At 43.0% G+C, this 16,012-nt stretch overlaps 1 protein-coding gene across 1 annotated transcript in view; it reads left to right on the top strand.

The window, feature by feature from the left end:
• MAML2 (mastermind like transcriptional coactivator 2) overlaps positions 1–16,012 on the top strand; it is a 208,400-nt gene that overhangs the window by 137,855 nt on the left and 54,533 nt on the right. Inside the window, exon 2 of the mRNA XM_032099215.1 lies at positions 5,030–6,478. Within this exon, the coding sequence (XP_031955106.1) occupies positions 5,030–6,478 (1,449 nt within the window). The remainder of the gene's footprint in view (positions 1–5,029; positions 6,479–16,012) is intronic.

Here is a 16,012-nt window from a genome sequence, read left to right as displayed (position 1 = left end):
ATTGTTTGAATATTTTTCATATTTTTCCTGTAATTCCTTTGCCCTTTTGCTTCCCCAGCTACATGGAGCATTTTGTTTACAATGCAGCCATAGATACAGTCAACACATATTCTGAGAAAGTCTAGGTAGTCCAAAATGGACCTTTAAAGTGGATTCATTTGCTGCTTCTACATTAAAAGCATAAAATCCAAAGCTGCTTTTTCTGTCATCAGAAGTATTGCTCCACAGGAACTGCTAACACTGCAGCACTGCCTGCTTCACCGTGTGGGGTTTCAGTCTGTACCACCTTGGGAGTTTCGTCCCTGTTGTTCCACCACACAATGTAAGAAAGCTGCAAACCTTTGTAGGAAATTGTGAGGGCTGGGAGAACAAAGGTGGGAAGAATCTTCCTTTTATGTCTTCCTGTAAAAGGCTTAGTGGGGACTTAAGACTATCACACTGCAGTGTTTTCTCTGTAGTTTCCTTGGGGCATTGTGGTGTTTTGGCCCAGTCTTAAGTGTCCAGCTGTAAACATTTCAAAATGACAGTCAGATACAGTACTAACATCTCTGTGCAAGGCCTTGATCTGCAGGCACTGTGGAGTTACTTGGCCAACTCAGAGGCACAGCTTGTGTTTCACTTGTCCTGAGAGCTGTGAAACTCAAGGTGCTGGATGGTTAGCTTAGAAGTTCTGTCGAGCACTGTGCTTCTTACTACACAGTGTTAAATGAAATAAAGAGCAATTTCTAAAGGAAGTCCAACTGCAGAAGCTGTATGAAATGCACAAAAAATTAGACTTTCATTGAAAGTGAAACCTGATAGACTGTATTATTTCCTGCTGACACAGACAATTCTTTTCTTGGCCATATTGGACAGACCCTGTAGAAAGGAATATAAGGTGAATATGCATGAGTAATGTCAGAAATGCATCAATGATGTGATAAAAATATTGTTTGATGTGGATATTTTTTGGGAGAAAACAATCTCTAAAATTTCTCATTGACAAGTGTGCTTTTGCACCAAAAATGTTTTTGTTTTCATTTTCTGGAAAAAAAAAATTGAGCCAGAAAAAAAAATTCCGCAAAATCCTCTAGTTTTACATTTAGTAAAAAATTTCAACCAAAAGAAAGGTGAAGCAAAAACCTTTCTGTTTTTCCAAAAGAGAAATTTTTTGATACCAGGATTTGACGAGCCCTAATTATTAGCTTGGTGGATCTCCTGCTGATTTGGTTTGGTGTCAGAGAGCATTAGAGAAAAAGCTGCCTCTCCTAAATTCCTTTAAGACTCAGAATAAGTTTTAAATACAAAACCTATAAATATGATATATGTCCCTCTGCACAGGACATGGTATCACACTGGGTCATTTAGATCAAGTCATCTCTAGATTTTTTCTCTCTGCTGTCCCCAAGCATTTTGTCCAGGAGCAGCACTGGACTGTCTCACAGACATGATCTCCAGAGGCTCAGTTTTAACTTCAGAAGATCAATCATCCAGCACTGCTGCTGTAAGTGCGTGAACTCACACTGACTCACCAGAGCCTGCTCAGCAAAAGGTCTCGCAACAACACAGGCTGCCAGGAAATGCCTGTATTCTGTGATGGTTCATCCAGTGCTGCCCACCTACCTGTGGGATGGAGCTGGGCATGGAGGGCTTCTTCCTCTCCCACTTACTGTCATGTCACTAGTTTCCCATCACAGGGCCTTTCAGTATTACGCAGTTCAAGCAGTTTGAGATGTGTAATCACAAGGCTGTTTGATCTGAGGAATGTGCCTGTGTGTGTTATAGGAACTTTTGCATTATGTTTACTGACCCAAATCAATCCTAGCTTGCAAATTGAAAGAGATGGAGCCTGAAATCTGGCAAGTTGGGGTTTTTTTTTCCTTCTGAAGAATCTGTGCTTTGCTTGGGGAAAAAGGGCTTGAGTACTGACTTTTAGTCAGTAATTGAAAAACGTGATTGCACAAAAACAGCAAAGATTTCAGTGGTGGAACCCTGGTCCTTTCCCTTCTGAAAACAAAAGAGGCATAATGCTGGGGCAGCAGTGCCCCACAAAAGGCAGTGTTCAGGGAGGCTTGTGATGGATGCTGCTCATCTTCCTGAACAAACACAGACCAGCTCCCCCAACATATAATTGGTAGCAGCTCAGTGCAAGGAGATAGAAGGGGCTTCATCCCTGTGGGCTGTTCACATCCTTCCCATGCCCTCTCCCTCCATATCCTGAACTCATGGGGGATGTGAAATCAGGACCTTTGTAGCAGCCTCAGTGAAGTCCCCTGAGTTCCCTGCACCTTTGCAGCCTCACTTGCTTTTTTTCTGCTTTAAGGTGTGGACATCTATTGACTGATGGTGTTGTCAGCATTCCAAGAGCTATGTTTGCAAGGTTTTTTGGAGACGTGATAAGTTACTGCTTGCTATTCTTTAGAAATGTACAGTGCCCTTTTTGATGGGCAGTTGGGCAGATGTCCTGAAATCAGGAGTCCTCCAGCCCATGTTAAGGGAGGGAGCGCTTGGTTAAGGGATGTGTTGGGAGATCATGGTGCTCTGCCTGGCTCTGCTGCTGACTTGTGTGTGGCAAACCACTTCCCAGCTCACCCCTGTCTGCTCACCCACCTCATCCTGCTCTCTGCTAGAAGCTACTTCAAATGCAGGCAAAAAGCAGATACTACACACAGCACAATGTCACACCTGCATTTTTATATGTGTCAGAAAGCTTGGTGCAGGTGCCCTGAAAATGTGGAGTTTTTTAAACAGCTTCTTCTGCTTCAAAATGTCAAGCAAACCCAAATGAACTCAGAAAGTCATATTAACCACATAAAACAAATACATATGCAGGGGGTATATTCTTCATTATCTGTTCAGCCTTTCTGTCAGCAGCACATCTGAAAGCAAAATGTGCTGCCAAGTCACGTATTCTAGTGACCTGGGGACTTCCCCATTTCCCAGGAATATGAATTGGGGTGTACAAAAATGGTTTCTAATAAACACATTGACAACAAAGATGATGGTAAAAGGAAGTGCAACTTACCTTTTTTTTGTTTCAAAGGAAAGTACAGTGAGTCATGTGTCAGAAAGAACATGCTAACCCAAGACAGTCTGTGCTCTTTGCAGTGACCACTCAAAATGCTCCCCAGTGAGGGACACCTAATGACAATTAATTACTCTTGCAGGCACACAGTCTGTGGACTTATATAACTAGGCATCAACATGTCTGTCCTTATGAAAACATGAATCTGTGATTTAAAAGCTATGCCAGAAGCGTAACTTGAGATATGAGATGGAATTTTCAGTGCCAGGGAGAGAAATTACAAACTTTATTTTTAAGGGCTAAACTCAGTGACCTGATGATGCAATAGAAGAATAGGTGGGTTTGGAGGAAATATGCATTTCTCAGTTAAACTCTTTTCAAGCAATTCATTGATATTCACACCAGAATAAAATTTTTCACACCTGGAGTTATCTGGGAAGAGCTTTTGCCTGTAAGTAAGCCTGAAGCTGAGGGGCATAGAGGCCACAACAGAGTATTACATGCCCATGGACTTCTGTACATGAAACAGCATGACGAAAATAATGCGACTGGAAGATCTCATACATCATCCTTCCTCACTTAACTGGAAAATTAGAGTTCTCAGTTCTCTCTGCTCTCCGCAGCCTCCCAAGGTATCATGGTTTCTACAGGCATTATTTTCTCACTGGCACACGCAGGTATTTCTCAGAGGGCATTGTCCTGATGCCTCTGGGGCCATTGCACTTCTGCCCAGGTACAGAAAGGCAGAAGATGAGCCGTGTTTCACTGCTTAGTTTCCTGGCATTGCTCATGGCTGAAACAGGGACAGTGTGTGCTGGCTCAGCAAGGGCTGCACGTGCACGTGTCCGCTCCTTGCTGCACACCCCTTTGGTCATGGAATCATAGAATCATTAAGGCTGGAAAAGACCTCTAAGATCAAAATGTACAGGGCCAAATATAGGACAACTGCCCTTGTTTTTTTTTAAAAAACAGTGATCTGTTCTTTTATGAACCGTGTTCAAAACAACTCTTCTTGAGGGCATCTGCGTCTGACTTGAGGGCATATGTACCAAGTCCAAGCTTTTCATCTCATGGGAGCGACATCTCTGTTTTCTGTGCATGGGGTGGGAATTTCTGTGTACAACCACAGCAGATGAGTGTAGATCAGACAAACAGAGCCATGAAACTCTTTTCCTTTGGTAGGCCCACAGGGCTGGCAAGCAAATGGAAGTATCACTGTAAATATTCAAGGGAAAGGAAATAGAGTTACAAGTCTCAGAGCAGTGTTGAGTGGACTGTGTGTTTTATAAGAGATGTTTCAGAACATAAACAACTAGGGCTTAATGTATTAATATGCATCTTTGGGAAATAATCTGGCAGTACATCATGGGACAGACCCTTGGCTGACATAACCTGTCGCAGCTCTAGTGGATTCATTCTCAGTTTTCAACAAGTTAACATCTAACATTTTTAATTATACACATCTCTGGCCAGTATAAGCCTACATGACCTTAGGATGCCTTGATCTTGTGAGTGCCATTATAATGTGTTCAAGGACTTTTGGACTTAATGGGTGTCAAAAATGTTCTTTTAGATCATATACCAAAATCAGGAGAATGAAAACCTGCAGCACCAGATAGGCACAAGGGCAGATTTCATTACTTCATTTGTCTCTGCTGTCTAAAACTACTTTAAATCTGTCTGGCACAGCTAGATTGGAGAAGATACGGAGCAGAGAGGATTTACCAGCTAGAGCTCTGGCTACCTCCCTCTCTCATCACACCCATGAGGGGAACAGGGCCTGTGATCAACAGGAATCAGCAGTGCTCAAAAAATGCTGGTGGCAAGGGTGGTGATGGAAGGGAGATTCACCCCATAAAGCACATTTTCCTACAGTTCTGCACAACTTCAGTGACTAAAAAAAGCCCAGAGGAGCTTTCTGGACTAAGCAATATTTACTTGCCTGATGCCTCTGCCATTCAAGCAATTAAATTATTTCTTCGGTATCATCTAATGATTTTTTTTTTTTGTCTCTTCTTCTTTCAGCTCCAAGGCTCCTTGAAGAGAAAGTTGGTGGTAAATCTGTCGCCTGTTAACAAGAGGCCCAATGGTGTTTCAGAGAGCTCCTTCCTTGACATTAAGAGGATAAGAGTGGGTGACAATATCTCAGTGGGACAAGGTGGACAACACGTTAACAATTGCCAAAGCCAGTCAATGTCAGGAGGTATGACTGTGGGGCAAGGATCACAAAGAAAGGCCAGCAGCCTAGCAAACAATACCCATGCTAGTGGGAATGACATGTTTAATATGACTTTGAAAGAGGTAAAGAAAGAACCAGGAGAAACAATGTCTTGCAGCAAACACTTAGATGGCCAGACATCCCATGAGAACATGTTCCCTAACAGATATGGGGAAGACTCATGGGACCAAATGATGGATCTTGAGCTTCAGGAGCTGTTTAATGAACTGACTAACATATCAGTGCCACCAATGAGTGATGTTGAGCTAGAGAATATGATAAATGCCACGATAAAACAAGATGAGCCATTCAACATTGACCTTGGGCAGCAGAGCCAGAGGGGCCCCGTGAGATCTCTGCAGATGGATAAGATGGTGATAAAAAGTGAGTATGCACCAGGCATGAATCAGGCTCCTGTGGGCTCCCCACAGATGAGGCCTTCTTCTACAGGTCCAGCCTTCACTATGGCTACCACTGCCATGTCTGCCTCTTCACCCATCCCCTCGGTGCCTCAAACACAGGTGTCACAGGTTTCTTCTGCGTCCAGTCGGCCATTGCCTAACTGGCAGGAGGTGTCTCATGCACAGCAGCTCAAACAGATCGCAGCCAATCGGCAGCAGCATGCCTTGATTCAGCAGCAACAGCAGCAGCAGAACCAGACAGCCAACTGGTCTACTCTGTCTCCATCAGGACCTTCCCCTGGACCCTTTGTGCAAGAGAAAATCCCCAGTCCTTCTTTTCGCCAGCAGCAGTTCAGCCCGCAAAGCTCAGCAATGCTTGGGGTGCCAGTGAATGGAAACCAGTCAAAAGGGATGAACAACTACGTTTATAAACCAACCACTCCCCAGAGCAATCCCATGGACATAATCATGCAGCAGAAGCCTCAGGACCTCAACAGAAACTTTATCAACAGCGCTCAGCCACCTCTAGAGCAGCATCATGGCAACACAAAGCCTTTGTTTCACTTTAACTCAGAGCAAACAAACCAGCAGATGCCTTCAGTTTTGGGTTCCCAAAACAAGCCCGCCCTTCTGCACTACACCCAGCAGGCACAGGGTTCAGCTCCCGTGCAGCAGCCACAGCAACAGCAGCAACAGCAGCCGCAGCCGCAAACTGCTCAGCCTCTCCCAAACCAGTCTCTTCAGAGGCCACCTAATGTAACCCTAGCAATGCAGCAAAAAATGATGCTTCAGAAAATGCAGCAAAGCCAGCCAATCTCAGGTTTGCAGTATCCAGTCTCTCAGCAGCACAGACAGGTAAGACAAATTCCTCCTTCTTTGTTACAGAATCGCTCTGGTCCAAGTAATAAAAAGCTCTTCCAGCCTGGCCTCGTTCCTGCAGGAGATGTGTCCTGATGGCAGTTAATGGCCCTCTCAGCATGCACTTCCGAAGAGCTGGTGATGGCAGGTTTAGCACCTATTCAGGTGTATCATGGGTGCACACTTAGAAGAATTTAAAGAAACCCATGCTCATAACACTTTTGATGCAATGGAATGAATATGTCACTGCTATATGTTATGTAGATACTTGTCAGAAAGGTGAGATAGTAGGGCAGATGCAAGCTTATTTTGGACTCCTATCTAAGTTTTCTAGCTTACAAAAATTTAGGCTCTTTTGAAAGTCAAAATTTTAACGAATTCCTATGTTATCTTAGATAATATGTGTTACAATGTTAATTTTTGTGCCATCATTTTTCTCAGGGAGGCAGGGTTAGGAAATTCTGGTTTTAGATATCTTTTGACTGACATGACAAAAAATACTGTTTGCACATTTGCTATCGCTTTGGCAAAGAAGAACTAAGATTTATCTCTGAGCTTTACAAACACCCATCACACTTCTGGGAATATTCTGTGGATAAAATACATGCTTAGATATGAAGGAGAAGGTTGCCACAGATATGTCTACAATTATATTCCATGTGGCTAGCTCCCACTGTGTTATCATGAGACAGTGCTCTGACAAGATCTGGTGTTGTAGCTCAGTTGTGCTATGCCAAGTCCCTGTGCACCCAAGTCTCAGATCCCAAGTTTCAGACCTGCCAATCAAAGTGAGGATGTGCAACTTCCCTGTACCCCAGAGTCTGGAAACCAAGTGCAAAACAAGTAAAACATATTTGACTTTGGGATGTTTAAGCAACTCTGAGTAGTATAGGTGGGACTTTGTCTCAACATATTTGAAGATATGGAATTGCAGTACAGGTGTGGAGATCATCTGTAGGTATGAAAACAGTTATGAGAAGCTACTTAATAATGAAAGCCTAAGTTTTCCATGGAGTCTCGGTCAGTAGCACTATGAACAAACCATTCGGAGCTGGAGTTTCTTCACCAAACTGGGTGGACAGTCCGATGCTTTAAAAAGAGTAGATACAGTTGTATGCCTGCACACCTTTCTCCTTTTAACTCTTTTAAATTTCCTGACCAACTAACCATGACTTTCTCCAGCAACTAGTCCCATAGCAAGAGGTACCAGGTGAAACCTACGGGCAGGTGTGATAAATTGCTTTGTTGAAAGATGCTGTAGAATGAGTGTTGGCAGGATGCAAGCACAGTTTTGCTGTTTTACAGAAGGTCTCTGCAAGCTGTTCGTCTTCTTCTTGAGCCACTGTGTGCCCTCTTCTTAGGTGCATTTCCCCATTCTCTTAATAGACTGGCAGGCAGATGAATTTTAACAGTTCCTTCATTCAGCCGTGATGAACCTTCCAGCAATCTGTCATCACAGGGGAGACAGGCAAGATTTCTGCAAAAACTACTGTTTTTCTGAAAAAATGTGCAAGGTCACATTCTGGAAAGGCATAAAGAACAACTCTGCTGGAAGTAACATTAACTCCTTGCTCTGTGTCCTCTTGGGCTGCTGCTCAGGGAGGCCAGCCAACAAGATGGGACTTGGCACCTTGGCCCTAGTAGTACTTGCAAGATTTACCATGAGTGTAGCGGGATTTCTCACCTGTGCAGCCACAAGATCTGTGGCTTAGGAAACTTGTCCTCAGTGAACTTTGCTGAGTGCCAAACTTTAGATATTACACCAAGGAAGGGGTTTTGCCTATCATCACAGACTTCTTTCTGCAAACTAATTTTCCAAAGTTTCTTGTCATCTGACCACTTTCCACAGCTGTTTCTGTTAGATATGGCTACCTGACCCACAGCACAGTTGAGAAGCTTGGAAGCTTTTTAGACACAAATTACAGGGCTTTTGCAGTAAGGATGCTGTTTTTTCTATGCTCTAGAGAGATAACTGGATTTTTTTAGAGATCCTTAGTGGTTGTTCCAAAGTGCTGACGAAGTTCAGAAAATCAGTTAGGTCTCTCTCAAGCAGAGTATTTTGTAGCTGCAGGAACAATACTCAGAAATACAACTGGTCCATAAACTGCAAGGTTTTTAAAAGGTTTGAACATAACTGTTTATGTGGCAGTATTCATGAGTTCTGTGGACCCTTTAGCACCTGCCTGCACTGCTGCAAGAGCCCACCAACCTCTTGGTCAGGGCCTGCTTGCCACGTAAGTCTGAATATTAAATCAGAGGGGGAGGAGACAGCGCTAGTATTATCTTCCAGTAAAGACAACAAAGGTCAAAGCGACCTTGTGGGTCGACTGCTGCTGATTTTAGCAATGGGGACATCACCTCATTTAGGCTGCACAATCTGCTTTCCTGAAGGATCATCTCCCACCTCTGAGGATTTCTACACATCATTAAAAGTAATGCATGATTAATTACCAGCATTTACTAATTAACTTCATGATTAATATTTATTTTACTCATGCTCTATTTCTGCATGAGGAATCAAGATTTGATTCTGCTTGGTATCATTCAACTCCTCCTCAGATCATTATAGGACCATCTCACAACTGGCTGGAATGGCTTTGTAGCTGGTAATGTGAGGGCACATTCATAAAGGACTGCTGTGACATTGCCATCAGAAATCACTGACTGGAACACTCTAAGTTCACATTTTTAGCAGAACTAGCTCACCCTCTGGATTTTTGATCCCCAAGCTTTAAGATCCCCAAAACCCATCTGAGCTTGGTTTTATCAGTTCAAACTGGCTAACTGGAAATGTAAGGCTTATAATTTCTCTGCTTGTCATATTCCCTTTGTGTCAAACAAACTTACAGAGGGATTTGCTAATTAGATGTCTTTTGCCTCTAGGGAAAAGTCATAAAAATGATGGAAATCATCTCGGTTTCCTGGAAGGTTGATCTGAATGAAGGGTTTGTTTGCCTCTCTCCTTTATTCTCCATTGTTCTGGGAAAGATTCCTTTTCTATTGTCTATTGGAATGCAACATACACATAGTCATGAAAAAACTCATAGAAATTCAACACTCTCTTTGTTTAGGAAATAATTAGAAGCTCCAAATTCTATACAGGTTTAATCAGGTTTGTGATACTTCTACAGAACCTTGGCTGAAAATCTGTAACTGGGCCTGGGCAGAAGCCTAACTTTTCACTTTTGAAGGAATAGAGTCCAGTCAGTGAAAGATGCTTCTGAAGAAAGACTTAAGGTTTTTGAACAGAAGAATTGATGTTTTTAACAAGTCCAAGAAATTCCACACACGTTTTCAAAGTTTTTGATCAGCCATTATACTTGTTCAATAACATCCATTAGTTTTCTGTGAAGAAGTAAAAGAAAAAAAACAAACAAAGAAAAGAAAAGAAAAAAGGAAAGAAAAGAAAAGAAAAGAAAAGAAAAGAAAAGAAAAGAAAAGAAAAGAAAAGAAAAGAAAAGAAAAGAAAAGAAAAGAAAAGAAAAGGAGAAAAAGCCTGTATCTACTAAATAAATAAAATATTATTCATCCCCTTCTGGTTTTGACTTAAAGCCAAATTAAACTCAAGGATTTCAAGCTGAATTTTTCTCCAATTGTTTTTATTCAACTTCATTTGCTCAAGGGAAGGGAGAATAGGAGGCTGAGCTCATGAGAACAGGAACCCTAAAGGAGCAAGGCTACTCCATCTGCTACATGTGGGCATGTGTCCTATTTAGTCTTGGCTTTGCAGGCAAGGATAACACAAGGGATCGTGAGAGCTTCACCCCCCACTTTACATGAACAACCAGTAGTCCATATTTTTAAGGCTCTGGAAACATCAGTGTAGATACAAGCCACAACAGTGTTTGCTTGTGGAAAGCTCAGAGCCTTGTTAGTCCTTGTTCCTTCAGAATTGCTTTGAGGATGGAATCATCTTCTCCTTTTTCAAGTCTCTATTTTCTCTTTCAGTAACCCAAGAATTGTGATTAGTCGCACTTTAAGGGGTGGTGATGGTGGTATTTGCCCTTGCTTGCCCTAATTGGAGCATGCCTTAGATCATTTTCTTTACCAGACTTAACAGGCTCCTTTTATGTCCAACCAGTCTTCCTTCCTGCTGAATACCGAGCAGTCCCTTCTCCAGTACCGGCTCCTAGCACGTATTCCCAGTACGTGACTCCTGCCTCACGCTCTCTCCAGGAGGACTTTCTGTTTTGCAGCTTGTGTCCAAAGGCCATCCAGGTGCTCCATGATCCAGGAACACAGCATGGATGCATCTGGCTGGAGAAAGGCCACTGAGCAGCACTGCACCAGGGGATGTGCCACCACAGAGGAGCTCCAGGTGCTGATGTGACCCCCCCTTGCAAACCATTCCATTACACCAGCCCTTCCAATGCCCAGGGCTTAACATGTATTCATCATCTTAAATATCTCCAAGGGACAGAGATGGTATTTCAATTAATCTGGCAGCTCTGCAGAGATCCTGAGAAAGATTCTCCTCTCATTTTGTCCAGTGTAAACCCAGGGAAATTTCATTTATTTTCAGGAGAGTGTAATTGAACTTACAGCAGCATAGTAGAAAGCAGGATATAACCCTCTACTTTTTTTTTTTAAGTATACATTAAACTGTCAGATAGTTAGGGTGCTATGTGAGGAAGAAGGACCAGGACCAAAAGAACTAATGTCTTTTTTGAAAGTGCAGATATAAAAAACTCTTGTTACCATTCACTGCTGAGTAGTAACTTACATTTCTAATTTAGCCCCTGAAATTTCTCAAAGAAAATGTGTCTTCTTTAAATGATTCATATAAAAAGAGTATTTTCCTAAACCTCTGTGTTTACCACTACAGAAGAAAAGAAGAAAACATTTTGGTGAGGCAAACTCTCTGTTTTCAAGTGTGAAGGAATTATTTTACAAATATTTGTGAAATGAAGAGAGAAAACCTAGAGTAGCTTTTGGTAATTGGTACAAACCAGGACTTGAATTTGACTTAGATCATAAATAACAACGATTCCAGGCTTCTGGAATCTGTAATAATAGAAAATGTTCCACAGTGTAAGAAAATAACAATGTGACCTTTCTCTCAATGCTCTCTATAAAAATAATATTTGGATGACAGCTTTTCTTGATAGCTCCATTTTGGTCACATTCCCTCGTACAAGGACTTCTGAATTAAATATTCTGGATAAAAACTTGAGTATGTCCCAATAGCCACCATCAATTGCACGGTCATAGCTGATTTATGAGAATGAAACCAGAGAGAATATGTCATAAGTTCCTGTATTGTCATTATGGACAGTTTTCTTGGTGGTGCCCTATATCATTCATGCTCAGTTTGCTGAACAAAACACATACACAGTCACGCTGTGGACAGTCAGTCCCTGAGGATATTGTAATTCAAAGTCTCAGAGACATTCCAGGTTCCATAAGGTTTCGTGAACTCTCCATAAAGCATTTACACTGGAAGAATAGTAGATTATTAGCCATGGTCAAATGCTTCTTGATTTGGGGATTTGGGAGGTAGATGAGGTAGTTCCTGAGGTCTCTTTTGAACTGCCTTTTGAAGGTACTTCCATGAAGGTACCAATGAAAACCATCGCTGAGCTTCCCTGGATGAGTTCTTCACTAATGTCAGCACACTTGAGGTCTCATTCATTATATATTAACATTGTGAAAGTGCCTGGGAAGTCCACTGAGAGGGCAAAATGTCATTCTGTGGAGAACTGTATAAACTCGGATTAAAAATGGCACCTGTTTCAAAGCATTGATCTGACTACTGTGAGATCAAAGATAAGATGTGTGTTATGGAAAGAATTTGATAGATATGAACTTCTCCCTACCTGCAGGTCTCAAGATGTGGATTTGAGAACTGCAGTGATCCAAGAGACCCTTCATAACTCAGTCAGTTGTCTCAGATGTGGGGGGGAAAAATGCTGTTGGAGACAGAGGGTACAGTAAGGTTGTAAGGTTGTTAGCTGCTTCAGCCCACCTGGAAGACATGGGCTAGGGAAGGAAAGCAGAGGGGACAGCCAAGGCACTGGGTGTGTACATAGGAGAAGATGATGATGGCTGCAAGAAGTAAATGACAACTGAGAAGATGCACAGTGCTGGTGGCTGAGATTACAGTTTACAGGCCCGGGGTGATAGGGCAAAGTGAGGAATCATCACCAAAGACAGGACATGAGTTTGTGCTTACTAGATTAACTGGAAAGGAAGTATAACAGGACAAGTCTGAGATAAGGAACTGTGAAGATGTCATGCTGACCAGAAAAAAAGGGGCTAAGGATGTTTCAGGTCTGGTTCTCTGCTAAGGAGCAAGTTAGTCTATCTTGACCTGTGAACTTGTCCATAAAGCTATGATGTCGACAAGGGCTTCTTACCTGGTTGAAGTGAGGATTCCTGCTATTGCTGTGTGTGCATCTGAGGCCAGAGTCAAGCCCTGAGTCAACTTCCTGCAGGGATTTTGGAAAGGCAGCCTGGAAAAACAATATAATTCCACAGCCGTTTGGAGCTGGCATGGTGAAAAACCCTTTCCTGTAAGTTCTTACTTGTTTGTAGGCAATTTATGAATACCTCAAAAAGTCAAGGAACAAAAAAAATTTAACAAGCCCCAATTCTCCCTAGAGTCTTCCTATTATTCTAATTCCCCAAAGTGCTCAAGAGTGCTTAGTCCCAGTAATTTGTCTCTCTAGGGGTTCAAAATGAAGGAATATTTTAATGGCAAATATTTATTCCTCCACTCAGCCACTTTTAGTGCTGGTGTTTTTATGATGGAGACCTGCCCCAGGCCACAGATGACTGTTGTTAAGACAGCTACAGACCTAGTAATGTTCCTTTAATGTGAGTTTTCACGGGTGAATTTACCATTTGAATGCAATGCTGTTCCAGAAAATCAGCCAGATGCTCCAACAGAACTATTCCAGAACCATCTGCCTGCTTCATTTGCTGCATGCCTGTTTCTGGTAATGTACACATACAGTGTAAGAGACAGTTTTTGCCCTGAAGAATTTACAATCTAAATAAGCAAGCCAGCCAAATCTTGAGATGAAGAAAATGTTACTGTATATTTTATATATTCTTGTGTATTTGAGGAAAGAGAGAAAGAAGATGTCGTTCAAAGCCATTATAATCAATCCACTGGAGTTGTTGGATATGCTTACCATTGCAGAAAAATCCTCTGAAGTCTGGAGTTGAACCAGACCCAGTGAATCAGTAGAAAACACAGGAGTTGAATAAAGGGAGGGATATTTAACCCTCTCTTTCACACCAGATATCTGTATTTAATGTTAACCCCCTAAGCCTCCTATGTAACCAGTGAGGAAGGCGTACTCAGAGTACCCAAGCGAGGCACACAGTGGAGGATCACCTCTCTGCAGAAGACTGAGCACCCATGAGCCCGGCTCTGCTGCTCTTCCTGAAAGATATGTGCAGACTTGTTTTCTCACACTGAGCTGTGTGGCAATATGTCAAAAGAAGGGGAGGACAGAGTCTTTCGACTCTCTTAGGTGAGGTTTCACAGGGTGGAAGAGCTGATCTAAAAACTGGAAGCTTCAGAAAGGGGCAAAAAGCTCTTCCCCACCCCAGCCTAGTGTCCACTTCTTCTTCTGGCACCAGCTCTGGCAGTTGTCTGAGCTCTCACAAGACCAGCAGAGAACTATCTTTTTTCTCTCTGTGTAGGTTCTCTTCAGCTTATGGGGTCAGGCAAAGCCAGTGCCGGCACGAGGGAAGTGGCAGGAGCACATAGCTGGAGGCCAGAAGCAGAGATGGGATTGCTTCTGCCAGCAACAGTGCGCTGTTAAACTCACCTCAGGTGGCTGGTGGTGGGGAACCTCAGCTTAGAGAGTGTCTGGAGAAGAAGTGGAAGGTGGACGCTGGCTGCAAGAGGGAGACTGGGCATGGAAGCAGTCAGGGAGCAGAGAGTTTAGTACAAGGGAAAGAAACAGCCGGATGGAACTGGATCCAGAGTAGGGCAACTGGATGGAATGGACAGAGACTGTGAGAGGAGTGAAGGAGTGAAGCACAGGAAGAGTGAGGGTCTGAGGGTAGGAAGAAGCCTGGAAGGCAGTAATACAGAGTGCAAATAGGGCTTGGATGAGAGGGAATGAGTGAGAAGGATTGGGAGCTTGGGAGGAGAAAGCTGAGAGTGAGACTGCGTGCAGGCAGAGGAGGACAAGGGATCAAAGGGTGGGATATAGTGTGGGAGAAAGTGGGGCAGAATAGGAGCTACTGATGCTCAGGGGACAAGAACCTACAGTCTTTGCAATGGGGAAATGGAAGGCTGGTAACACTTAAAAACTGTTTCTGTATCCTATGCTAGGAAAAAGTGGAGGAGCGTAAGGGCTTTGTTTCCAGGAGTTCCCAAAGCATCTGCAGGAAGTCTTCAGGACAGGGCAGGAAATGCAGCCCTGAGCCCTTCAAATTGCCAGCTTTAAGGACACACTACACATTTTAGTCTGTGCTATTCATCCTGTCAGTCTCCATCAGTCAGGGAGACAGCATAAGCAGCATGTTTGCCCCACTGGGAAGCAACTAGTACAACCCATTCACTGGTTTTCTTCCTTCAGGGGACCCTACAGCTCCTCCATCATCTCCAGCTGCAAGTGCAGCCATTGCATAACCAACTTATAGAACAGAACAGAATAGAACATATAGAACAGTTTAGTTGGAAGGGAGCTACCGTGATCATGTAGTCTAATTGCCTCACCAAATCAGGACTGACCAAAATTTTTATCAGCTTCTAATGCCTCTTAAACATTGACAAGCTTGGGGCATCAATCAGCTCTCTAAGATGGCTGTTTCAGGGTTTCAAGTTTCTTCCTACCTTGCCAAAGATATACACAAGGAAGAACGATGGAGACTGGTCTTCTCAGGCCTTCATAAGAAGCTGTGTAATCCACCTTGGTTGAAAAGTTCCCCATGATTGACTGCTGCCAAAATATTTGCAATAACCAAGGTGTGAAAACAAGGAAAGATGGTATTTTTGAGGATCCAATGTGTTATGTAACTTGTAAGAGCGAGAGGGACTGTGAGGGCTTTCTGTAATTCTGCAAAGATGGGTTAGATCCTCACAGACTTCTCTTTTTCCAGTCTTTTCTGTAATTTGCAGTGGTTGCAAGCCGGGCCACAGCCCTGCTCCAACTGAGTGATGAATGACTAAAGGATTTAATGCTTTGGTTCTGGTTAGAAAAGCATCCAACTTTATCCATTTCAGAACTAGATTTCTCCGAAGGACTGTTAACTGCAATCCCAGCTAAAGCAGGTTTTGCTGGGGTGACTCCAGTCTTGTCTGGTTTCAGCTAGAATAAGGAAAAAAAAAGGAATTGCTTTTTCTTTTTCCTACTGGAACTGGTAAAAGGCATGGGAAGACAGAGCGATTAGCAGAAGTATTGGGAGCTTCACAGCCTAAGTGCAAAACAGAGTGGGAGGAGGGAGGGTGGGAGCAAATTCTGGCTGTCCATCCTTTATCCAAAGCTGCCTGCTCCTTCCCAGGCTGTACTTCACTGTCATACGCTTGCAAATTCTCTCCAGGAATGAAAACAGACTAACTTTAAGCTT

This window comes from Corvus moneduloides, chromosome 2 (assembly GCF_009650955.1).
Source record: "Corvus moneduloides isolate bCorMon1 chromosome 2, bCorMon1.pri, whole genome shotgun sequence".
Lineage (NCBI taxonomy): Eukaryota > Metazoa > Chordata > Aves > Passeriformes > Corvidae > Corvus > Corvus moneduloides.
The sequence above is the reverse complement of the archived record's forward strand: the minus strand, read 5'-3'. Positions and strand labels throughout refer to the sequence as shown.